The sequence below is a fragment of the Bos indicus genome, chromosome 4, assembly GCF_029378745.1.
Source record: "Bos indicus isolate NIAB-ARS_2022 breed Sahiwal x Tharparkar chromosome 4, NIAB-ARS_B.indTharparkar_mat_pri_1.0, whole genome shotgun sequence".
Taxonomy (NCBI): domain Eukaryota; kingdom Metazoa; phylum Chordata; class Mammalia; order Artiodactyla; family Bovidae; genus Bos; species Bos indicus.
The window spans coordinates 40,363,144-40,389,275 of NC_091763.1; the positions used below are offsets into that span (position 1 = coordinate 40,363,144).

The 26,132-nt window shown below is 36.5% G+C and overlaps 1 protein-coding gene across 1 annotated transcript in view; it reads left to right on the forward strand.

Moving 5' to 3' along the window:
- SEMA3C (semaphorin 3C) overlaps window positions 1–26,132 on the forward strand; it is a 208,095-nt gene that overhangs the window by 97,299 nt on the left and 84,664 nt on the right. The window contains exons 3-5 of the mRNA XM_019958597.2: window positions 12,261–12,421; window positions 15,085–15,147; window positions 23,903–24,022. Of these exons, the coding sequence (XP_019814156.1) occupies window positions 12,261–12,421; window positions 15,085–15,147; window positions 23,903–24,022 (344 nt within the window). The remainder of the gene's footprint in view (window positions 1–12,260; window positions 12,422–15,084; window positions 15,148–23,902; window positions 24,023–26,132) is intronic.

Below are 26,132 nucleotides of genomic sequence, written 5' to 3' on the forward strand. Positions count from 1 at the left end.
TTTGTTTTCTGAATGTTGGTTGAGCTCTAAGCCAACTTTTTCACTCTCCACTTTCACTTTCATCAAGAGGCTTTTTAGTTGTTCTTCACTTTCTGCCATAAGGGTGGTGTCATCTGCATATCTGAGGCTATTGATATTTCTCCTGGTAATCTTGATTCCACCTTGTGCTTCTTTCAGCCCAGCGTTTCTCATGATGTACTCTGCATATAAGTTAAATAAGCAGGGTGACAATATACAGCCTTGATGTACTCCTTTTCCTATTTGGAACCAGTCTGGTGTTCCATGTCCAGTTCTAACTGTTGCTTCCCGACCTGCATACAAATTTCTTAAGAGGCAGGTCAGGTGGTCTAGTATTCCCATCTCTTTCAGAATTTTCCACAGTTTATTGTGATCCACACAGTCAAAGGCTTTGGCATAGTCAATAAAGCAGAAACAGATGTTTTTCTGGAACTCTCTTGCTTTTTCCATGATCCAGCAGATGTTGGCAATTTGATCTCTGGTTCCTCTGAGTTTTCTAAAACCAGCTTGAACATCTGGAAGTTCACATTTCACGTATTTCTGAAGCCTGGCTTGGAGAATTTTGAGCATTACTTTACTAGCATGTGAGATTAAAAGGTCATAAAACTCAACATAACAGTAAAAGAAGGTAGAATGTGAATAAATGAAGAATTCTGTCTGTTAGTTAGAGGCAGTTTCATCTGCAAAACTATACAGAAGACAGAGTGGGTCTTAGCAAGTCATACAGTGTAGTCCTCCAACCCCTAATCCATGACATCTAAACTATTTCAAATGATCTTCCAGGCAGCCTTTAAGAGAAGAGAAAATTCTAAGGGAAATAAAGCAACTATCAGCAGATCTGAGACCTGACATCATCTAGAGGGTCAGGAAAACCTTTATGAAGCAGTCCAATTTAAATTACATAGAAATTACTGCTTTAGTTATGAGTAGGAGCTAGTAAAAGGCAGGCCAAATCCTGTCAGCAGGATGAATAGCATGTATTAATACAAAGGCCCTGAGGCAGAAAGGAGGAAGGCAAGTTTGAAGATGTGAAAAGATCAGAAGAAGGAGAACAAAACGAAGTGAACAAATAGTGATGACTGAGATTTTCTGGTGAGATAGTCTTGAACCAGATTACATCAGGCCTCAAAAGCCATGTTAAGAATTATTGATTTTGTTCTAAAAGTAATAGAAAGCCATTCAAGACAGGAAGAGAGAACATACAGTTAAAATGATCATTTAAACATGAATTTCTTGAGAGTCTAAAGAGGGCACTATTGATCATTATACTGATAAACAGCCCCAAACTAGGCTGTTTGGGGCAAGTTAGATGAGATTCATCCTTATATTGATTAATTTTCCCTCTGATGCAATGCCTGGGAGATACATTCTGTGTTTACCTTTGCCCTTCCTTGGCCAGACTCACAGAATAGACGTCTATCACTTACTCTTTCTCTCATCCCTTTTGCAATTTGCTTCCACTTAGCCAATCATGCCCATCCATCAAAAACAGAAAAGTGGAACCTTTTACCTCTTACAGAAATCTATGTCTGACTGCTCTCACTTTTATTCCTCTCAGACTTGCTATGATGATTTAATGAGAATAGCATCACTGAGAATTTGACTGTTCTCAATTGTTTGGAGAATGTGCTCCTCCCCTCATCCCATGTAGCCCCCTCACTCATCAAACTGGCAAATAATGAAAATTTGAGAGACTAAGACATTTGTTATACTATATTTGACACTGAACATGTTGCAGGAAAGATCCAATTCTGACTCCATGATGGATCTCTTTCTTTGACTTTAACCTTTGTTTTCAGTTGCTTTTGTTATTATGTTGATATTGTTCAGTAGCTAAGTCATGTCCCACCCTTTGCAACCCCATGGACTGCAGAATACCAGACTCCTTTGTCCTACACTCTCTCAGAATTTGCTCAAATTCATGTCCACTGAGTTGGTCATGATATCTAACCATCTCATCCTCTGCTACCCTCTTCTCTTGCCTTCAATCTTCCCTAGCATCAGGGTCGTCTTCAGTGAATCGGCTCTTCCAATAAGGTGACCAAAGTATTGGAGCTCTGGCATCAGTCCTTCCAGTGAATATTTAGGATTGATTTCCTTTAGCATTGAATCGTTTGATCTCCTTGCTGTCCAAGGGACTCTGAAGAGTCTTCTCCAGCAGTACAACTCGAGTACAACTCGAAGGCGTGACTTCTTCGGCACTCCGCTTTCTTTATGGTCCAACTCTCAAACTGGTACATAACTACTGGAAAAACCATAGCTTTGACTATATGGACCTTTAGTGGTAAAGTGGTCTTTGCTTTTATAATACGCTAAGTTCATCATATCTTGTCTTCCAAGGAGCAAGCATCTTGTAATTCCATGGCTGCAGTCACTGTCTGCAGTGATTTTGGAGCCCAGGAAAATAAAATTTGTTACTGTTTTCCACTTTTTCCCCATCTATTTACCATGAAGTGTTGAGACCAGATGCCATGATTTTAGTTTTATGAATACTGAGATTTAAGCTGACTTTTTCACTCTCCTCATTCATCCTCGTCAAGAGGCTTTTTAGTTCCTCTTCACTTTCTGCCATTAGAGTGGTATCATCTGCATATCTGGGGCTTCCCTGGTGGCTCAGATGGCAAAGAATCTGCATGCAATGCAGGAGACCTGGGTTCGATCCCTGGGTTGCAAAGATCCCCTGCAGAAAAAATGACTACCCACTCCAGTATTCTGGCCTGGAGAATCCATGGACAGAGGATCCTGGCAGGCTGCAGTCCATGAAGTCGCAGAGAGTTGGACACGACTGAACGACTTTCACTTCATTTCATCTGTATATCTGAGGCTGTTGATATTTCTCCCAGCAATCTTGATTCCAGCTTGTGATTCATTCCAGCTTGGCATTTCTCATAATATAGTCTGCATAGAAGTTAAATAAGCAGGGTTATAATATACAGCCTTGACCTACTCCTTACCCAGTATTCAACCAGTCTGTTGTTTTATGTCTGGTTCTAACTGTTGCTTCTTGACCTGCATACAGGTTTCTTACAAGGCAGGTAAAGTGGTCTGGCATTCCCATCTCATTAAGGATTTTCACAGTTTGTTGTGATCCACAAAGTCAAATGCTTTAGCATAGTCAATGAGGCAGAAGTAGATGTTTTTCTGGAATTCCCTTACTTTCTCAATGATCCAACAGATGTTGACAATTTGATTCCTGGTTCCTCTGCCTTTTCTAAATCCAGCTTGAACATCTGGAAATTCTCAGTTCACATACTGTTGAATCCTAGCTTGAAGGATTTTAATTATTACCTTGCTGACATGTGAAATGAATGCAGTTGTGCAGTAGTTTGAACATTCTTTGGCATTTTCTTTCTTTGGGATTGAAATGAAAACTGACCTTTTCCAGTCCTGTGGCCACTGCTGAGTTTTCCAAATTTGCTAGCATATTGAGTGCAGCACTTTCACAGCATCATCATTTAGAATTTTTAAGTAGCTCAGTTGTAATTCCATCACCTTCACTAGCTTTGTTTGTAGTTATGCTTCCTGTGGCCCACTTGACTTCACCCTCCAGGATGTCTGGCTCTAGGTGAATGATCATACCATTGTGGTTATCTGGGTCATTAGGTCTTTTTTGTACAGTTCTGTGTATTCTTGCTACCTCTTCTTAATATCTTCTGCTTCTGTTAGCTCCTTGTCATTTCTGTCCTTTCTTATGCCCATCTTTGCATGAAATGTACCTTTGGTATCTCCAATATTCTTGAAGAGATCTGTAGTCTTTCCCATTCTATTGTTTTCGTCTATTTCTTTGCATCATTCACCTAAGAATTCTTCCTTGTCTCTGCCTGCTGTTCTCTGGAACTCTGCAATTCAGTTGAGTATATCTTTCCCCTGTGAGATGGTTATTTTGCGACATTAGTCTGTCATCTTCTTGTTCACCCAACTTTCTGAATAAAGTCATATTCCTTGCCTCAACACTTCATCTCTCATTAGTGGCCTGTTATGGTGCAAGCAGACCAAGCTTGGACTAGGTAACACACAGACTCATGTGCAGGTCAAAAGTTATGATTGGATAAAAACCCAATAAATAAGTGTTTAAATTGTCAGTCTCATTTGAAAAGCAAAGGGGTGTCTGACTGACTTCACAGATGAAGGAACCCACCAAGCTTTGATTCCTGGCTCTGGCCTCTTCTATCAGTATTCATTACTATATGGCCTTGGTTAGATTGCTCAAATTAACTGAAGTTGAAAGTGAAAGTGAAGTTGTGTCCGACTCTTTGCAACCCCATGGACTGTGGCCAACCAGGGTCCTCCATCCTTGGGATTCTCCAGGCAAGAGTACTGGAGTGTGTTGCCATTTCTTTCTCCAGGAGATCTTCCCAACCCAGGGATCAAACCCAGGTCTCCCGCATTGCAGGCAGACGCTTTACCATCTGAGCCACCAGGGAAGCTCTCTAAAGTTTCCTTAAATATGGAGTAGGAATAGTATTAAAGCCTAACACAAAGGTTTTAAATGGGAATAAGCTTTTTAAGTACCCAGAATAGTTAATTACTCCTACTGTTAATCCCACAAATGGTAGCTATTTGGGACTATTATTTTTGAATAAATGCACTTTTACTACATTCCTTCTGGTCTCTCTTTGTCTTAGAAATTACGAACTATAGTGTCAGCCTGCTGAAGTTTCAGTGCTCTTATCTTTATCTGCCTGTTTGTCCTAAAGGGGTAGGTGAAGTTCAATTTCTATCCTAGTTTCAAGATAGTAAGCCTCCAGGAGAGAATGGGTCACTTAAGAGCACGCTACTTAAAATTCTTCTGAGATAAGACAATTAGGAGAGGAAATTGTTTCCTGGGTAGCAATGTCCAAAGTAAAAGATATGCTAAGGATTTTCTTTAAAATCTGTTGGTGTGCATTCTGCAGATAGGTGAGGTGAGGTTTATGGTAAGGAAACTGTCATGATGGACTTAACCAAACAAAATTAACAGAGAAGAGTGAAAAAGCTGGCTTAAAACTCAACATTAAAAAAAAAAACAAAAAACCTGAGATCGTGGCATCCAGTCCCATCACTTCAAGGTAAACAGAAGGGGGAAAAGTGGAAGAGGTGACATAATTTATGTCCTGGTTTTCCAAAATCACTGTGGATGGTGACTGCAGCCATGAAATTAAAAGATGCTTGCTCTTTGGGAGGAAGGAAGGAAAGCTGTGACAAACTTAGATAGTATATTAAAAAGCAGAGACATCACTTTGCCAAAAAAAGGTCCATATAGTCAAAGCTACGGTTTTTCCAATAGTCATGTGTGGATGTGAGAGTTGTACTATAAGGACAGCTGAGTGGGCTGAAGAATTTATGCTTTCAAACTGTGGTGTTGAAGAAGACTCTTGAGAATCCCTTGGACTGCAAGGAGATCAAGCCAGTCAGTGGTAAATTTCCTTTATTTAACCCTGAATATTCATTGGAAGGACTAATCCTGAAGCTGAAGCTCCAATACTTTGGCCACCTGATGGAAAGAGCTGACTCATTGGGAAAGACCCTGATGCTGGGAAAAATTGAATGTCAAAGAAGACGTGGGTGACAGAGGATGAGATGGTTGGAGAACATGACTGACTCAATGGACATTAATTTGAGCAAACTCAGGGAGATAGTGAAGGACAGGGGAGCCTGGCATACTGCAATTCATGGAGCTGCAAAGAGTCATAACCCATTTAGTGACTGAAAAACAAGAACAAAGCAAGATTTATAATTGTCATAGAGGCTTGATATTTTCATATTAGTGTCCTCTTTTGTGAGCAGATATGTAGTTGCCATGATAGTTCAGTTCAGTTCAGTCGCTCAGTCGTGTCCGACTCTTTGCGACACCGTGGACTGCGGCACTCCAGGCCTCCCTGTCCATCACCAACTCCCGGAGTTTACCCAGACTCGTGTCCATCAAGTCGGTGATGCCATCCAGCCATCTCATCCTCTATCGTCCCCTTCTCCTCCTGTCCCCAATCCCTCCCAGCATCAGAGTCTTTTCCAATGAGTCAACTCTTTGCATGAGGTGGCCAAAGTACTGGAGTTTCAGCTTTAGCATCATTCCTTCCAAAGAAATCCCAGGGCTGATCTCCTTCAGAATGGACTGGTTGGATCTCCTTGCAGTCCAAGGGACTCTCAAGAGGCTTCTCCAACACCACAGTTCAAAAGCATCATTTCTTTGGTGCTCAGCTTTCTTCACAGTTCAACTCTCACATCCATACATGACCACTGGAAAAACCATAGCCTTGACTAGACAGACCTTTGTTGGCAAAGTAATGTCTCTGCTTTTGAATATGCTATCTACGTTGGTCATAACTTTCCTTCCAAGGAGTAAGCATGTGCCGTGATAAGGGCTCAATAAATATGCATTGAATATATAAATTAATAACACATCATGAGATATTAAACTAAATATAATTTTAAATGACAGTTGCATATGCTTTTCATAAAGAGACTCCTAGGAGTTGATTTTTCAATCAAGCACTCTTTTGTTTGTTTTGAAATTTATAATAGCCTGAAAGATAAGATAGTATTCTGAGGGAACAAGTTCCTCTACTTAGTAGTTGAACAGATATATATTATTCATAGAAGAGAATCCTAGACTTTCCCATCTTTCCTCCACCAAGATCACATTCTGCATCACAGGAATACGTTCTTATTGACTTAGTCACCTTGGAATTGTTAAGATCACTAACAGTACAAAGTGAAAGTCACTCTGTCATGTCCGACTCTTTGCGACCCCATGTACTGTATAGTCCATGGAATTCTCCAGGTCAGAATACTGGAGTGGGTAGCCTTTCCCTTCTCCAGGGTATCTTCCCAACCCAAGGATCAAACAGAGGTCTCCCGCATTGCCTGTGGATTGCTTACCAGCTGAGCCACAAGAGAAGCCCAAGTATACAAAGGTTAATTCTTAATATCGTTAGGGAAAGAGTGTTGTTAACAGAGAGAATACATTCTGTATATTAAACTATGTTTTAATTGCTGTAGTAAGATGTTGACAATATTCAAGTGGTTCTAGAAATTTATATTGCTAGAGTTTATATTTTGGGGAAACGTCTTGTTCTCCCAGCCTTGGTTAAATTCTTAAGGCTCACAGTGGTTTCCATATCAAAACAGGAATTCCAGGTAAGCATATAATGCTACAAATTTTCCCTCGCTGGCATGGAAGACATTACAATAATTTTCTACCCTTGAACTCTACAATAATGTGGATTTCAAACTAGAAAAGTGCAGGTTTTGTTGTGATTGTTTGTTTGTTTTAATACTGTTTCCCAGGAATTCTTCCCAGGCACTTAGAGACCTATACTGCCCTTTGTGGGGCCACTGCATTTTCTAATACCACTTACTCTCAAAGTTCCTTCTCAATCAGTTGAACGTGTCCTGAGAAACAGTTCAACTGAATATACTTTCAATGCTGTAAAAAGGATGACATAATTATTAAGATATAAAGAGATAGATGCAGGACAGTGCTATTCTTTGACTTGTTTAGATGAGAGACTAGTAATTGTGATTTCCTTCTCTCACTGTTGCCAAATCATTGTATCAGTTATTTTCTGTAATTGTGGTCAAATTATTGAATCATTCGTTGACTTAAGTTGGATCTGTGTTAAGTCAAAATGATGAATTCTTTGTTCTTTTTATAGATAAAAATTCTGGATGCTTTGAACTCCTCTCTTTATTCTTTAAGGGGAAAAAAAAAAATGTTTGTTTATATTTTTTTTAGTTTTTCCCAGGCACCAAAGTTCAATATTGGCTAACTAACAGCAATTTAAATAGAGTTTAAAAAAATAACCTCAGCTTTTAGGCTTCTAACAGAGGTACTTTTAAAGTAAATCTTCCTTGGTTAACAGCTGTCAACTGTCAATGAGCTACAGGTAATTAAATTTGAAGATAGCTTTATGGCCCACAAAAAGAGATAAAATCCTTGGACCAGAAAGGTCTTAAGTTAATGCAGTTATTTCTCCCTCTGGTATTTGAATTTAATGCAAGAAATTGATTATTTTCTAATGAAATAGGTAAAGAGAACTGCCATTGTTTGTTACTTGCAAATAAAATTTGGTTGAGGCTGTTTTCCCAGCTCAGTTTTATAAACAGTCTTGGTTTTATTTCAATATAGATTAGGAAAATAAGGCAAAAAGAAAGAAAAAATTAAGAATATTTTGAGAAGAAAAAAAAAATGCCCAAACTCAACAAACCATGGTAGGAAGAGTGAGAAGGTGTTAGGGGCTGTGAACACTGGAAACCCAAGGTGCCTTAAAAAATTCAAGGATTTTTTTTTTCTTTAATCATATGTAACAGAAGTAGTCCTTAGACTTCCCTGGTCCAGTGGTTGAGACTCAGAGCCTCCACTGCATGGGGGATGGTTTCTATCCCTGATTGGGGAATAAAATCCTTCATGCCATGCAGTATGGCCAAAAAAAGAGAGAAGTAGTCCTGTAATAGAGCAGTTCCAGGGGTAGTTAGGGCATTAAATGATTTCTTAGAGAACTCAAGTTTTTTTTTTTTTTAATTTCTGCATTCTCAGAAAACAGTCTTTTTGGTAGCAGCAACTGCTGAAAAATCTTGCTAACATGCCAATGTCCAGAGACAGAAAAAGAAGTCTCCTCTTTTTTTGTGTTAGTTTTAAGACCCAAGACCCTCTTCCAGTAACCTTGCAGAAGACTTTCTCTATGTCTGTTGGGTCAGAACTCGTCATGTGGCCACATTTTAGACACTAGCTTTCTAGGGGATCCACTGTAGTTGGCACAGACCAGTTCTGCCAACAGGAAAGAAAAAGAAAATGTCTGGTAGACAGAGGGTCACTGATCTTTCCTGCTGAAACCAGCACACTGATCTCCTACCGTGTGCTAGTGCAACATCCTTTGAGCTGTGTACTGACATAACCAGTATGTAGATGAGAACATTGAAACCTGGGAGAAAAGAGGTAATTTGTTTTTTGATTTTTTTTTTAAAACAGATTAGTAAGTGATGCAACTGGGATTTCACCTCAGAACTGTTTGACTCCAGTTCTGTACTTTCTCCACAATATCACATTGCTTTAGGACTTCAAGACACACTTTGAATTTTGATTACAAAGCTACTCTTTTTGGATCCAACAATCAATGTGTCTCTGTTCTTTGCTTTTCGCTTATAGTTACTCTTCTTCAGAGCTTCTACCCAGAACTTCTTCAGACCTGCGTACTCTCAGAATTTCATATCATCCATGAGAGGAACTGGAGGTGTCTCCCTGAAGATTTTATATTTCTGATGGGAAACTAGTTATCTAAATTTTACATGCTTGTGGACTATTTCTGCTTTGGTTTGAATTGAATCTATGAACACTCAATCTCTTTACCAAAGAAATTTCCATTTCAAATCCCTCAAAAGCAGTAAAGGCCATGTTCAATTCATCCTGTTCTTAGTTTACAACTTTGGAAGATGATTGCCTCTTCCTTATACCTAAAGGCCAGCTTCATATAAAATCATTCCAAATCCTTCAGGTATCCCTCACATCTATTTCTGGCATGTCAGATCTTTATTAACATCATAGCTGGAACAGCATCTCCTAGTTTTCCAGTCTCACATGCCCCCAAATTATCCTGCATGCTCAAATTATTATTCTTAAAGATAGTTTATTATTTTACAGTCCTGCTCAAATAAGTTGAGTAGATTCTACATGTGAAAAGCATAAATCTTTTATATATATATTAATAAATATAAATCAGACAGTGTGGTCCCTCCATATTTGCTCCCTGTGTAACAAATTGTCCTTCTTACTTGTCTGGCTGAAGCTTGATGTCTTGTCCCAAGTCATAATAATACGTAACCCATGTAACCCACGTCACCATAAGACAGGTACTCTTTTAAGCACTTGATGCATATTAACAATTTAAACCTCACAATACCCCTGTGATGTAGGAACTATTATTATCTTGACTTAACAGGTGAAAACACTGGAGTTTAGAGGGATAAAGGCACTTGCCAAGTACATCCATACATGAAATGGCAGGGCCAACATTCAGATTCTGGTGGTTAGATCCCAGATGTGATGAACTCAGTTGCGTTTTACTTAGTCCATGTATTTCACTGGAGAGCTACTTATTCATGAGGTGTTTGTTGAAAATCTATCCTGCTGCTGCTGCTAAGTCGCTTCAGTCGTGTCCGACTCTGTGCGACCCCATAGACGGCAGCCCACCAGGCTCCTCCGTCAATGGGATTCTCCAGGCAAGAGTACTGGAGTGGGATGCCATTGCCTTCTCCGATCCTGCACCCAACTGGAACCCTACAAATCATGTTTTAACAGGGAAATTGCGAAATCATGAATCTCTTCCATGGGGTGAAAAGCAAGCTTTATTAAACACTCTGGATTTTAGGCAAATTTAAGCAGAATGTGTCTTCTCCAACCTTTGAGTGACATTTGTTGCATTTTATATTCTCCCATGTTCTGAAGTCTTGGATTTTTTTTTTTTTTTCCCTATTTCAACAATAACCTCTCATCTACCAAGGACTGACTTTTTTCCTGAATGACATCTCTCCACTCTTTTTTAGTCTGCTCATGAAAGAAGGTGTTTCAGTTTCCATGCCTGTTACACCAGGACTGCCAGCTGCATCACTTGGCTGCCTGTGATATCTAGTGAGGCTCAGTAACTAGGTTAGCATGCTGCACCCTCATGTCTGTTATTTCCAAAGGTCTGTCATCTGAGTCTCTTATTTAAATGGTCTTTCAATACCTTTTGTTCTTGTCTTCTCTCATGATTTACTTCTTAAAATTCTTCTGAAATACTTTACTAAGTTGTTAATGGTTCTTTCCACATAAAAAAATCTTGCACTTTACTGTCACTGAGTGGACAGAATGTCAGAGACAATGATTTAAGAGAATGTGTTAGTAATTTTAGGAATCTAGCTTTTTAAATTAAAAAAGAAAGAAAAAGAAAAAATAGGAAAATTTGCATCTTTTTTTTCTAATTTCATGCTTTCCTATAACTAGTAATTCAGATTATTCAGACCAACAGTAAAGATTATTATAATTGAATAGCTTGTCACTCATTTCAGATATATATTTACATGTATCAATTCTATTGATTTTCATATAGACTCTCAGTAGAGCATACCGTTATTGTTGTTTTTTCCCAATGAAGAAATTAAGGCACAGTGAGGTACAGTAAATTGCTCAATGTCACAGGAAGTTTGGTGCCACAGTCTGGCTTCATAATCACTATTCTGCTCCCATCGTATTTTTAGATCATTGGCTAGATATAAAACCACTTGAAAGACATTATGACAGACATTCTGAACTGGTGTGCCCAATAAACAGGTTAAATTTGTTGTTCTCTGTATTCACACATGAGCTTGGATGTTCACAGAATGAAGTTCATGGCTGCCTATAAGAATTCGTAGAATTTTTAATTTGGTTTTAAATCAAATCACAGCCCTATGAGAATTTCTTGAAATGTATTTGCTGTTCAGTGACTAAAATTTAGAAATAGTTCAACATTGAAAGAGTAATGCCTGAAAGCAGACTGTTTTGTATAGTTTATCACTTTCTTAAGATCATAATCAAAAGAACAAACAACTCTTGAACCATTCGAGAGGAAAAGTCTTTTAATTGTGCAAAGGAGCATTTTGACTGGAAAGAAAACTGAACCTACTACAATGATTATTGATTTTTTTAACTGTCACGCACATTCAGTGTATTGAAAGTTAAGCTATACAGACACATATTTAATGTACAAGAATTTAAATGAACATATGTCACTGACCATTGAGATACTGAAAACCTAAAAATTCAGAACATTTGAAAATTCATATTTTTCTCTTGATACATATGTATATGATAAATATTTAAAGTTGGAAATAGCAGTCCTAAAAAGATGAACATATTGAATCCAACAATAAAACATTAAGAGAAGCTAGGAAGACATTTACACTGTCGTTGCTTTTGTTTCTGTTCAGTCTACTCAATTGTTTTTGGTTGATTTACCTGAACTAGTTTTGAGCTGATGAGAAACTAAAAACCATCTTATGAAATGTGTATAATTTTATAATCAAGTAATACTACTATAAACTTTAACATTGCATTTATTGATTTATGTTTTAATTCAGCATAAAGGCAATAAATAAAAACATCCAATAAGATAACTGTTTTAAAATTAATTTGTTGTAAGAGGAAAATATATCTTGACTTTTTTTGGTAAGTATTTCAGTAAGATAATTTTCATTAAAATAATAAGATCAAGATTCTCAATTTTCACTTGTGGTATTCACCATTTCAGAGCTTCGAGAAACCAAGACATCTGAATACTTCAGCCTGTCCCAATACCCTTTAGACTACAGGATATTATTAATGGATGAAGATCAGGACCGGATGTACGTGGGCAGCAAAGATCACATTCTCTCCTTGAATATTAACAACATAAGTCAAGAACCTTTGAGTGTAAGTTTATCATCTTCATGAGGGCAGTGCTGAATTCCTAGATGCCTTGTTCTTTAAAACTTTCAAATATGACAAAAAAATTATGGATTTCATTAGAATAGGCCACATGTCAATAAATAGTTGAAAGTTAGTACTTATTTCAAGGACTGAAAATATAATAAATTCAGTTCTCCATGTCTACTTTCATAGTTTTAACCATCTAAAACTGGAAACTAAGTGAGAAAATACTTCCCATGTATACATACGTCAAATGCAAAAAAGAGAAGCGTGGAGTATAGCATGAAAAATGGTTAGTTTAAAGGATAACCTACCTTGTCATCTGTATGTAGTCCAAGACAGCCTTGAAAGGAACACAATTATTAAATTCACTGTTCTGTGAACAAGTGTGGCCTGTACAGCAGGGATTAGAACTGCATGGGTCCAATTACATGCAGATTGTTGAGGGCTATAAATACTATATATTACATGGTTGACTGAATCTTTAGATGTGGAATTGGAATATAAGGTCAGTGTCCCTAACCAGCAAGTTGTTCAAGGGTTAACTATTTCATTGTACTAGGTTGGCGCAAATGTAATTATGTTTTCAGACTATGAATTTTAAATCATTAAAACTAGGTTCCAACACATCTTTATTAATCAAAATAGGAACCATTACAATCAACACATTTTTGCCAACAAGAAGTAAATTTGTTTATTTTTGTAGCATAAAAACCTCTGCTTCAGGATTTAACAAACTCTTTGAAAACATTTTCTGCCTTCTGCTGGGTGTGGAAGCATTTTCCATACAAAAAGTTGTCTAGATGCTTGAAGAAGTTGTAGTCAGTTGATGAGAGATCAGGTAACGGCAGATGAAGCGAAACTTTGCAGCCCATTTCATTCAACTTTTGAAGCATTGGTTGTGTGACGTGGTCAGGCATTGTTGTGGAGAAGAATCGGGCCTTTTCTTTGACCAATGTCGGCTGCAGGAGTTGCGGTTTTCAGTGCATCTCATCAATTTGCTGAGCATATTTCTCACATTTATTGGTTTTGCCAGGATTCAGAAAGCTGTAGTGGTTCAGACCAGCAGCAGACTACCAAACAGTGACCATGACCTTTTTTTTTTTTTTTGGTGCAAGTTTGGCTTTGGGAAGTGCTTTGGAGCTTCTTCTTGGTCTGACTGCTGAGCTAGTCATCAGTGGTTGTCATATAAAACCCACTTTTCATCACATGTTGCAATCTAATCAAGAAATGACTTGTTGTTGCACTGAAAAGAGAAGACGACACTTCAAGACAATGATTTTTTGATTTGTGGTGAGTTCATGAGGCACCCTGAAGCTTTTTCACCTTGCCAGTTTGCTTCAAATGCCAGACAACCTTAGAACAATCGACATTGAGTTCTTCAGCAATTTCTTATGTAGTTGTAAGAAGATCACCTTCAATGATGGATCTCAATTGGTCACTGTCAGTTTGCAGTGATGACTGTCAATTGGTAGTTGTCAACTTGCGATGGCCAGGCACCATGCTCATCTTCAAGCCTCTCGTCTCCTTTGCAGAAATTCTTGAGCCACCACTGCACTGTATGACCATTAGTAGTTCCCGGGCCAAATGCATTGTTGATGTTGCAAGTTGTTTCTGCTGCTTTACAACTGATTTTGAAATTTAATAAGAAAATCACTCAAATTTGCTTTGTGTCTAATATTATTTCCGTAGTCTGTTGCTGCTGCTAAGTCACTTCAGTCATGTCCAACTCTGTGCAACCCCATAGGCAGCAGCCCACCAGGCTCCTCTGTCCCTGGGATTCTCCAGACAAGAATACTGGAGTAGGTTGCCATTTCCTTCTCCATTCCATAGTCTAAAATACGTATAAAATTAAAAGTAAGTAATAAGTCATTAGAAAAAGAACATAAAACAAAAAATTTGCATTAAATTGTACAATATATCCATATTTATTTATGAATATATTCTGATGTTAAACAGCAAATTTCAATAGTGCAAAACTGCAATTACTTCTGCACCAACCTAAATACTTCACAGCAAGGAAATAAAATGAGGTTCATTGGAGTAAAGAAATAAAAGTAGATTAATTATAAATTTGTTACAACAAGGAGACTTCTGAATTTATTATTTTAACATGACAATTAAAAAAATAATCATCCCCACAAGCCCTAGTCCGAGGCTAAAACAACTTAGAATGCTGTCACAGGATGTCAGAGAGAGTCCTTATTCGAGTCATTTTAGCTGTTGAAGTACCTAATTTCAGGTAAATCTACCGGCCTAGCTCTGTAGTTTACTGAAAAAAATGAGAGGGCAATATGAACATGAATTCACTGTGGTATGACCCGTTGTGAAAAGTGTACTGTAAATCAGAAGGAGGGAAATACACATTATACTGTGCGTATTGAGTGTATTGATAATTTCCTTATTTGAAAAATTGTACTATTAGTAAATGGGCACTTACCATAGAAAGACTTGTTAAAGGAAAAATTCTGGAAGAAACAAAAACATAATTGCCAGAATAAAGTAATAAAACCTTCATTAACTTGAATTCATAAATGAAAGAAGAATTCTGAAATATAAATATAGAAATAACTTTTAAATATCTGTTAACATAAAGCAAATGAAGAACATTGGGCTGTCATATGTATAAATGAGATTATGCAACCTTTGTTTTCCTCTCTGAGCAGGTTTTCTGGCCAGCATCTGCAATCAAAGTCGAAGAGTGCAAAATGGCTGGCAAAGATCCCACAGTGAGTGCTTAAAAAAAATCCAAAACTTAAATATTTGGTCTTTGAATTCATGTACTTTGAGTGCAGCCAAAAGTGAGACAAAGGGTGTTGGTGTTCTGAATCCTCTGCAGGACATATGGTAAAAAATGTAAATGCAAAATGATCGGAACTGTTAAACACTGTAATTTAGGAATTCCTGACTGGGTAAAAATTTCCTGCTTTGCTTTTATTATTGCACCCTGACACTTTTCATGATGGATTTTAGTAATAACCCCTGTTCAAAGTGGATCCAACCTTCAGAATTCTCAGCATGCTGCTAAAATAATGATAATTCAAGTGTCTGGAGTAGCTCCCAGATACGATGTGGGCTTTTCCAAAGAAAGATTCTCGGCAAAGGGTTATGGTTAGCCAGCACATTCCAGAGGTATAAATCACCAGTAATGACTGGTATCTTTTTAATTAAAAATAACCACAGAAACAAAAATCAAGAGGGATATAAGAATAAGTAAGTGTTCAGTGTGCAACACTTTTACAAAATGTATTCCTTTAGGTGAGATTTCATATAGAGAGTCAAGGAATAAATCTATATTTATTTCTACAAATAGCTTGCTGAAATGGACACATTAAATTATTCTTGAATATTATTTTCAAAATGGAGCAACTCTTTACGTGCACAAGTCATTTAATGGGTTTTGTTGTTTTTTTTTTGTTTATTTTTGCCATGCTTGCAGCATGTAAGATCTATTTGCCACATTTAACGTTTATAATGAAGCTTATATTCATTTCACCTCTTGTCTTAGACTTCTTCCTTGTGGAAGAAGTGTGGAACTTAAACTTTTATATTTATTGATTCAGTTTGGGTATCAATACAAGGTTCTGAAAAAGCCTGCCATAAGGCAGGGCCACAGAAGATCTTCAGGTATCACTAGATGGTGTTTTGGCAAGAGTACTTGTCAGGAGTGACTCAGCTCAGGGTTTTATTGTTTCAGTTTCATAATTCACCTCTAAGAGAAAATTCAAAATGGACAGGAGCTCACTGGAGCATATTTGCTACCCACAAGATTTGTGGACCAAAATCGAAAAGGAAAAAATCCAGAAAAATGTGAAAGAAACATTCAAAAGAGTATATTGCAGTTGCCTTCTAGGAAACCAATAATAGAATGAAGCTTAATGTTGTGAAAAAAGAACTTTTTTTTTGGTTCCCTGAAGCTATTATTCCAATAATTTTGCATGAAGTAAACTATTTTCTTTTAATTCTCTAATGTAGAGATTTTTCCCATGGATGCATATATGAACATGTCTCACCTTTTGTCACAATAATATCCCGTGGCTACAGTTACTATATTTAATTGTTCTTTGTTCAATTTTTTTTTCCCATTCATACAAACTTCCACAAGCAGAATATATAGAATTTATATTCCTTTGCACATTCTCTTTCCAAAAAATGTTGTTGATTTTCATAAGGATATTAGCCAAGTCATTTGATTCCTTTCTCCCTTTGGCAAGGAAGAAATGCTTTGCTGTTTGCTTTCTTATAATTAAAGGTCTTTAGATGAAGCCATTAATACATGCTTATGTTTTTACATAGTTTTATCATGGTGTGATATCATCCATGAATATCTTTATATTTTGCCAAACAGCCAATTAATATATATAGCAGAGGTAACTGTAGAGAGTTGTAGTAGAGCCAACATTGTTGGGTCCTAGGAAATAAAAATCAAGCTAAATTTCAAATGTATGTTCTGTTTTTTGCAAGAGAGGAGAATGTTGACAAATTCGTCTCACTTAATACATGTGAGGTTCTTATAAACAATTTTTTTTAGTCAAGATACTAGTGGTAGAAGAATGATAGTTAAATGGAAGTTCTGTAGGACAAACAACGTGTTTTAATTATACTTCTCATGAGACCAAATATTTAAGAGTCTTTTGGATCTCTTGAAATAAATATCACCTAATTACTTAATATTTCATTTTTTTAAAAGCAGGAATTGTTTATTTTACTTTGTACAAATCAGTTAGATATTGTGAAGAAACCAGAGATGATTAAAGTGGAATTCCTACCTTTAAGAGTAGATATATATACTAGAGATGATGAGACATATATACAGTAATTATCAACTAATATTAGCCAATACCTGATAGAATGGGCCGGGTGCTATTCTAAGTTTTTTATTTTAATCCTTGTGACGGTGCTACAAGATGGACCTTGTCATCATCCTTATTTTTAAGATAGATAAACTGAGTCACTGAGAGAGTGAGGAATTTACCCCAAGCTGCACTACTAACAGGTGAGAGGCCTCTGTCTGGCTCAAGCACATATGGCTCTAGATCTTTTGCTCTCAGTTGATGAAACATGCCACCTCTCTAGGGAGATTATGATAAATGCTAAGCATACACACAAAAGACAAAGACAAATTTATTGCAGGTGGGGTATTTATGAAAAATTTGATAGATTTGGCGGCAGCTATGTTAGGTCTTATGTTAACTTTTCCCCCTTTTATTTCAGTGATACTGAGATTCAAACAAGTTGTACCCTTTCCCTCTTTCAGCCGTTGGTACAGGCTTCAGGTGATTCCCTTCTTGTTTGATTTGTTGTTGTTCAGTCACTGAGTCATGTACAGTGCTTTGTGACCCCATGGGCTGCATCATGCCAGGCTTCCCTGTCCTTCACCATCTCCAGAACTTGCCCAGACTCATGTCCTTTGAGTCAGTGATGCCATCCAACCATCTCATCCTCTGTCATCCCCTTCTCCTGCCTTCAGTTTTTCCCAGCATCAGGGTTCTTTCTGACGAGTCAGCTCTTCACATCAGGTGGCCTAAGGATTGGAACTTGAGCTTCAGTATCAGTCCTACCCTCAGGATTGATTTCCTTTAGGATTGACTGTTTTGATCTCCTTGCAGTCCAAGGGTCTCTCAATTGTCTTATTCAGCACCAAAGTTCAAAAGCATCAATTCTTCAGCTCTTAGCCTTCTTTATAGTCCAACTCACATTCAAACATGACTACTGCAAAAACCATAGCTTTGACTATACGGACCTTTGTCAGCAAAGTAATATCTCTGCTTTTTAATATTCTGTCTAGGTTTGTCATAGCTTTTCTTCCAAGGAGAAATTACCTTCCCATCTTTTTAGCCTTGGAATTATCTGCACACCCTTTCAAATGACAGTTCAGATGTCACTTCTCTGGAGAATCTTCTGTTGCCACTGAGAACTAGGCTAGCTGCCCCTCCCTGTATGTGCACTTGAAACCCTCTAGAGTTTATTTCACTGCATTTTTAGTGGTTGGAAATGCCAGGTAGTAAGTGTCATTATCTCTAGTGCCCAGATCTGTATCTAGGCACTTCATAAAATGTAAACAAGATCTGGAAAAAACAGAAATGGAAGCAGTAAGCATGGGAATCTATTCCAAGTCATTGTCTCATGTTGGGAGTAGGACATAGTGGATAATGAGTTATTAATGCCTTTAGCTTACTAAATTTATAAATTCATTATGTATAATTTTAAAGATATATGGTGGTTAAATTAATGTTTTACTTTAAAATATTATATTAGTTGTCTACTAATAAAAGCATAACCTAGTAACAGATTTCCTACTTCTATAGCAATCAAAAAGTATACAAACATCCTTTACTTCTTTCTATTTTTTACTTGTATCTAATTTTAATTAAAGTTATAAAAATAATGCTCATTCATTAGAAAAGAATTCAGTATAATTTGAAATTTCACCCAAGGTAATATCACAATAATGCTATATAATAAACTAATGTTTATAAATAAAATAAAATATCATGGTAGCAATATAGCTTATTTTCTACCTCAGCTAAAGAGAGTATAACTTACCTCCCAATTTCCCTTTCTGCCCCTATTTATTTACATTCCTACATGCTCCATTTATTTCCAAATGTTGATATTTTATTAATACTATAAATAAATTGAGCCCTAAACAATAGCACATGCTGTCAAACATATCCAATGAGATAGGATATAATGAATGTGCTAAGTAAATACTGTAAGAGATCATTAAAAAAAATTAAGCAGGGTTACATATATTTAGACCTATATACATTACATATGCACAATGTCAAACTTGATTTATTAATTGTAGAATATCAATTTCCATGTTTCTGTGACCACAGGACCCTAAACTACTTGAAAATGTATTTTCTTTAGGAATACATATATCAAAATACCTTGATACAGTCCCCAGACCAAGAAGAAAAAATGTAGTATGGACCATGAAGAGTCATATGTTTAAAGCCCTATTAATCTGAGCTCCAAGACATATTTTTTTAAAAACATCTATTTTAAAGTTATACAACTAATACCTGTTCAACACAGAAATCTTTGAAGGCCCAGAAGAGCTCATGCTGCTGCTGCTGCTAAGTCGCTTCAGTCGTGTCCGACTCTGTGCGACCCCATAGACGGCAGCCCACCAGGCTCCCCCGTCCCTGGGATTCTCTAGGCAAGAACACTCGAGTGGGTTGCCATTTCCTTCTCCAGTGCATGAAAGTGAAAAGTGAAAGTGAAGTCGCTCAGTCGTGTCTGACTCTTAGCGACCCCATGGACTGCAGCCCACCAGGCTCCTCCATCCATGGGATTTTCCAGGCAAGAGTACTGGAGTGGTATGCCATTGCCTTCTCCAAGAAGAGTTCTAAGCTCTCTGCAAATGTTAATTCACTAATTCCCTTAGTAACTCAATAAGCTAGGTTGATGGATACACACATAAAACCTAGCTTATTGAGTTACTAAAGGAATTAGTGAATTAACATTTGCAGAGAGCTTAGAACAGTACATAGCACATAGTTAGCACACACTGTTAAATAAATAAAATAAATTATACTACCCAAACTTAGTAACTTAAAAATTTGAGATATAGTCTTCCAGCATTTTAGTATAGGTCATGTGTGTATGTATACATATATATATACATACACACATGTATATGTGCATGTGTGTGTGTATATATGTGTGTGTGTGTGTGTGTGTGTGTGTATATATATATAAAATGGAATTATATTCTCCATAATGTTAGAAGCTTTATTTTTCATTTAGCTTTATACCTTGAAATAGTTTTGAAAGAGAATTAAGCAATAAAAAGAAAGCATCCACAGTATTGAATTTTCCTAATGTCTCATGCCACTAACCTTTTATGGATGTCTATTGTGGTCAGGACCTGTACTAAACTTTATGCAGGACAATTTCTGTCCACTACACAGGGTTTGTACTGACAGTTGGAACTGAAAGTATATATGAAAACATCTGATACCTAACGTTGGGTATATTTATTATGCACCACACACTGTTCCAAGGGCTTTAGTGGTAAATGCTTTCAACAAATATTATCATCACCATTTACAGAGCAGAAGATTGAAGCACAGAGAGGCAAGTACATATCTCAAGCTCAAACAGCTAGTAAAAGATAAAATCAGAGTTTGCACCTAAGTCATCTGGCTCTGAGAATTCACACTCTGCTGCCCATCATCCTGCAGCATGACGATAGTCCAGTTCTAATTGCCTCTCTAGTTTCATCACGTAGTAATCCTCTATACCCTCTAGGCACTATTCTCCAACTAAAGCCTGCACTCTCATGCCTTCAGTTTTTTTTGTTCATGCTGTTTTCTGTTGGAATGTCCCTTTCTTCTGCTTTTGCCTGTGAAAATCTGTAGCTTATTCTGCAAATTACAGCTCAGATGACATTCACTCTCAAACCTTTATACCCAGTTCAGTATTACTCATTTTCTCTTCTTTCCTTGTATAGCACATTTTGAAAAAAAATAACCTTATTATAACATCTGCTACAGCTTGATGTATATGCTCTCCTTGCCCTGAAAATGGGAATTGAATCTGTTTATTTCAGTGTTGCTAGCACCATATACAATGCTTGCACAGAATGAGTTCAGTAAACATTTTCTGGATGGAATTGACATGACTGCAGTGGTCTAGTTCAGAAATAATGTGGATAGAAACTAAGTACAAAGGAAATGGAAAGGACCTAGAAAATGATTTTCAATAATTAAAGCGACTGATTTATTTTTCCTTTTATGTTTTTCCCTTTGAAGAGGGTTTGGAAGAGCACAGTAAAACATCATCAGATAGTATACAAATTTGCCTTCATGGTTGAAGTTTAGTCGCTCAATCGTATCTGGACGCCATAGACTGTAGCCCACCAGGCTCCTCTGTCCATGGAATTCTCCAAGCAAGGATAATGGAGTGGGTAGCCATTTCCTTCTCCAGGGTATCTTTCTGACGTAGGGATCATACCTGGGTCTTCTGCACTGCAGGAAGATTCTTTACCATATGAGCCACCAGAGAAGCCTTCATGGTATAGGACAACCATATTTAAGACATATTTAAATTGATACCTGAGTTACTTATTAAACCTAGAGCACTTCATTTAACCTTTTGGTGGACTCAATTTCCTCATCACTAAAATGGGACTAAATATTTTAATAGGAACATTGCTGGGAAGATTAAAAACATCAAAAGATTAAGAGCTCTGTAAATATTAGTAACTGTTATAAAAACTTCCATCTAACAACTGTGGAGTTCTTACCAAATGGCAAATTATAAAGTGGTTAAAAGGACAAGATTCTATATTAAACACATCTGTGCTTGAAAATCTGCTTTACCTATTTCTAGCTATATGACCTTACTGCTAAGTCGCTTCAGTCGTGTCTGACTCTGTGTTACCCCATAGACAGCAGCCTACCAGGCTGCCCCGTCCCTGGGATTCTCAAGGCAAGAACATTGGAGTGGGTTGCCATTTCCTTCTCCAACTCATGAAAGTGAAGTCGCTCAGTTGTGTCCGACTCTTAGCGACCCCATGGACTGCAGCCTACCAGGCTCCTGCGTCCATGGGATTTTCCAGGCAAGAGTACTGGAGTGGGGTGCCATTGCCTTCTCCGATATGACCTTAGGCAAGTTAACTAAACAAGATCTAAACTTTGTGCTTCTAAAACCCGAGTTGAAAACCTGAGTGAATATACATAGTTTGCTCAATAAATGTGATCTCTAAAGGTTAAGAAATCAATCTTCTGGAGGTTAAGTATATAAAATGATTGTTCTTGTGTCTAATGCATAATAAATTTTCAAAAATAGTAGCCATAATAAAGACATATATATAACATATATGTATACATAAACATATACATGAAACAAGTATAATCTGTATTTGAGGTAAAAGAGATATTAGTGTCTTCTTCCTTTATCCCAATACCAATAATTCATAATGGAAAAATCTGCAAACCTCAAGATGAAACAGACATAACCTCTTATTAATAGAATTGAATCAAATTCATGTTTTGCAGGAAAATATTATGTACAGAATCCCAGAATGACTGAACTTGGATATGAAAAAAAATAAACACAAGTCTCATTGCTCACATATACCTTTAAACATAGACATACTGTATATACACCATACTTCATCTATGATTTTTCTCCAAAGAAACACATTTCAGCTGCAGTATGTAGTCAGTTTCTAGGCACCTCTATAAACAGGTGTCAAGATACAGTGACACTATATATGACAAAAACTCTTAATGTCTTAAAATAAAAATAAAGAATATAGTCTGCTCTGTAAGGTTAAATTTATATAACAGCAGAGTTGGTGATTGATTATTTAATAATAAAAATGCATAACAGAAACATATATATATATACAATTACTACATATGAAAATAAGCATATATTTGCTGGCAAGTAATAATGAGTATAAAAGGAGAAAATGATGAGAAAATATAAAATAATATTGACTTTAAATTTTGGCAATTTTTTTAAACTTTTTAATAATATAATAAACGTGCATTATAAAATATTAGTAAAGTATGTGGTACCTAGAAGAGAAAAAAATACACTGTATGAACACCCATCTGAAAACCACTGAGTCTGACATATTTTTTTATAAAAATGTTTGTCTCTAATGTGTAATATTATTAAACATTGCTAGAACAATGACTTTGTGAAGGGAACAATATTCAGCCTCAGGCTTGATTAATGTGTACTCAGCAAGGTAGTGACCCTGTAAGTATAGAACATGCAATGGTTAATTCAGTCACTGAGCTCTGCATTTGGTGCCGACCATATTTGTGTATTTCTTCAAGGTCATAATCAGCTTATAATCACCATAATCATTTTTCATTTCATTGAGTGAATAAATGTCAGCCTTTCTAATGGTTGGACTGGGAGCAGGTGAGAAAGGAGTCTGGGGAAAGAGGAAAGTATATTAGGGGACCAAGAGCAGAGAGATCATGATTCCGTTATTTTTCATAGAAAGCGACAATGCTGGCATTTGTGTAACATTTGTATTATTCGCCCCATTATGAAGGCTAATAGTGTTTGCCACTATAACTAATGATAACATATGGACCTTCTATAAGCACAATTAATTCACAACATGTTTTGTATAACATGGATGAGTGTGTGTGTGTGTGTGTGTGTGTGTAATGTTTTGAGGAAAAATTGAGAAACAGTTTGGTATACTTTTCAATTTCTAAGCTTTCTCAGATAAAGAGTAAGTTCATAAAATTTCAGAACATAAAAACATACCCAATCTAAAAAATACTGAAATATGAGAGAGACATATCATTTTGCTCATTATCTGTTAGACAACCTTCCTCCTAAAATATACCATGGAATAAACCATGTTCTCTTGTTATCTCCTAACTAATTAAAAAGTTAGGGCATAAAGAAAAACGTATAGCAAAGTGTCACAGTACTACTTAGGAATAGCAATAAAAGTCATGGGTTACTAACTGCTCAGTTTTCCTTTTCTTTTAGCATGGCTGCGGGAACTTTGTCCGTGTGATTCAGGCTTTCAACCGCACGCATTTGTACGTCTGTGGGAGTGGCGCTTTCAGCCCAGTCTGTGCTTATTTGAACAGAGGGAGGAGATCAGAGGTAAGTGTAACAATAATTCATTCTTATTTTGATGTCAGTGTCAAAGATTTCTTAAAACAGTAAAAACGTGGAAATATAATTAGTGGACATAAAAAATTTCAAGCCCTTTAAACACAAAATATGCTTGGTTCCTATTTGCAAGTTTAAAGTGTAGCCTTTTTTCCTTCAACTAAATGTACAAGCTGCAGAAAATAAAGAAAGGAGATGGTGTGATTTCACAATTACTTAAAGTGTAAGGTATTGATAATATTTGATCCCAAAGTGGGATGTTTACAAGTGGTTCAAGATGATATGAAATATTAAAATTCTTAAAGAAAAGTGAAGCTATGCTTCTTAGAAGAGTACAGTTGTCTGCATTGAGCTTGTCATTAGAACCACAGGTCTGTGATCAACTGATTAAATAAACTACTTCCCCAGACATCTGCAGTCTGTCAGAAACTCCACTGAGAAGGGTGTGCAGTCATGGTATAGGCCAGTGATAGCATAGCACTTTTCAGAGCACGGATTTTTAAGTAAAATCATTTTCCCATGTACAAATTGCCCAACATACACTTCAAGCCTTAATAGGAAAGTCAGTCCAAAAAGTAATCTCCTTTGGAAAACCAGCATGAAACAAATTTTAATCACTTTACTAAATAAGAACTACTTCAGTCTCACTTCAAAAGATATGTTTCAAAGGGAAAGCATTTCCATTAATTAATCTCTTTAAATATCTTAAGAGCATATTTAAGTGTGAAAAGGGTTATAAAATTTTAAGCTTTATATGTTTTACTTAATAGTCAACTTAAGTCAGTGTTTTTCCACATCATATTTACATATCTATAATATGTAATTAATAATACAAATACAAAATGCACAGTTTTATCAAACACCTAATGTATTTATTTTATTTAGTTTAAAATAAAAGGCCATGATGCAGAACATTGTATTTTGAGAGAGTTCTATTTATTCATCACTAACATTGTATTTTGTAGTGATCAGAGGCAGTACTTACTGCTAACATCCTGTTTGTACTAAGATATGGCATGTTTCTTGTACTTGAAGCCACTTTGAAAATGAAGGTTAGGGTGGCACACTCATTAAGTATTACATTTTATTTCTGAGACACTGTCCACCACCTTTTTACCTGTCTGTCTAATAGCAATTTGTTGGTTCTCAAAGGATATTGTATAACCCTGCTTGATGTTTGGAACATCACATACTTTTATTAGACTCTATGGCCCTTCCATTATATTGTGGAACTGAGTCAGTGCTTTCCTAGAGCCTTCAGTGATGCTTCTCAAAGAGTCTACAGTTCTCGCTGCATAGATTCCTAACATGGTTCTTCTCTTTTATCCCCTGTCTTCTGGGCCTGGAAAAAAAATAAAGTGACACAAGTAAATGATGACTTTAAATAATGAATAAAACATTAATAAGAAACAATTATTGGTTAATTTTGCCATGCAATCTTAGAATGTTACATCTCATCTCTGATTGATTTTATCAGATGCATCTATAACATCAGTTCCCATAAGTGAATAAATACTGTTTAAGCTCCTGATGCTGCAACTCATCAATCAGATAACTTTGACTAATCAAGAATATCACAGGCTTTCAATTTATTCCTTGTGCTTTTTAAAGCAAATTAATCACCAAACTTTTCTTTTTCTTCATTTTATTGTAGTTTTTCTCATGTCAGAAGAAAAGCTGTGCATTTTTCTTACTAATAAAGTTATTTAATCTTTAGCCTTCATCACTGCTTTACATCTTCTTTCCTTTCCCCTGCATTTACTCTTTTTTTCTTCTCTAACAGTAGGTTTCCCTTCCTGTGACTTTTTTCCAACCCTCTCCTTTCACTCTCTTTTACTTTATCACAAAACTTCTCAGACTAGTAAACTATTTTTCAGCTTTTATATTCCTATTTTCCCTATCTTGCATTAAACCTTCCTAATCTGAATTTAATTTTCACCTACTAATTAAAACTCTTTCCTAACAACCAGGACTCTCAGTGATCATACTGACTCCCCTAATCAGCATGTTTTCTCCTAGACCAAGCTACAACATGTAATGCCCTCTATTTTTCAGCACCTTTATGGACATCTTTGGCCATGGGATATTTTGCTATGCCTTT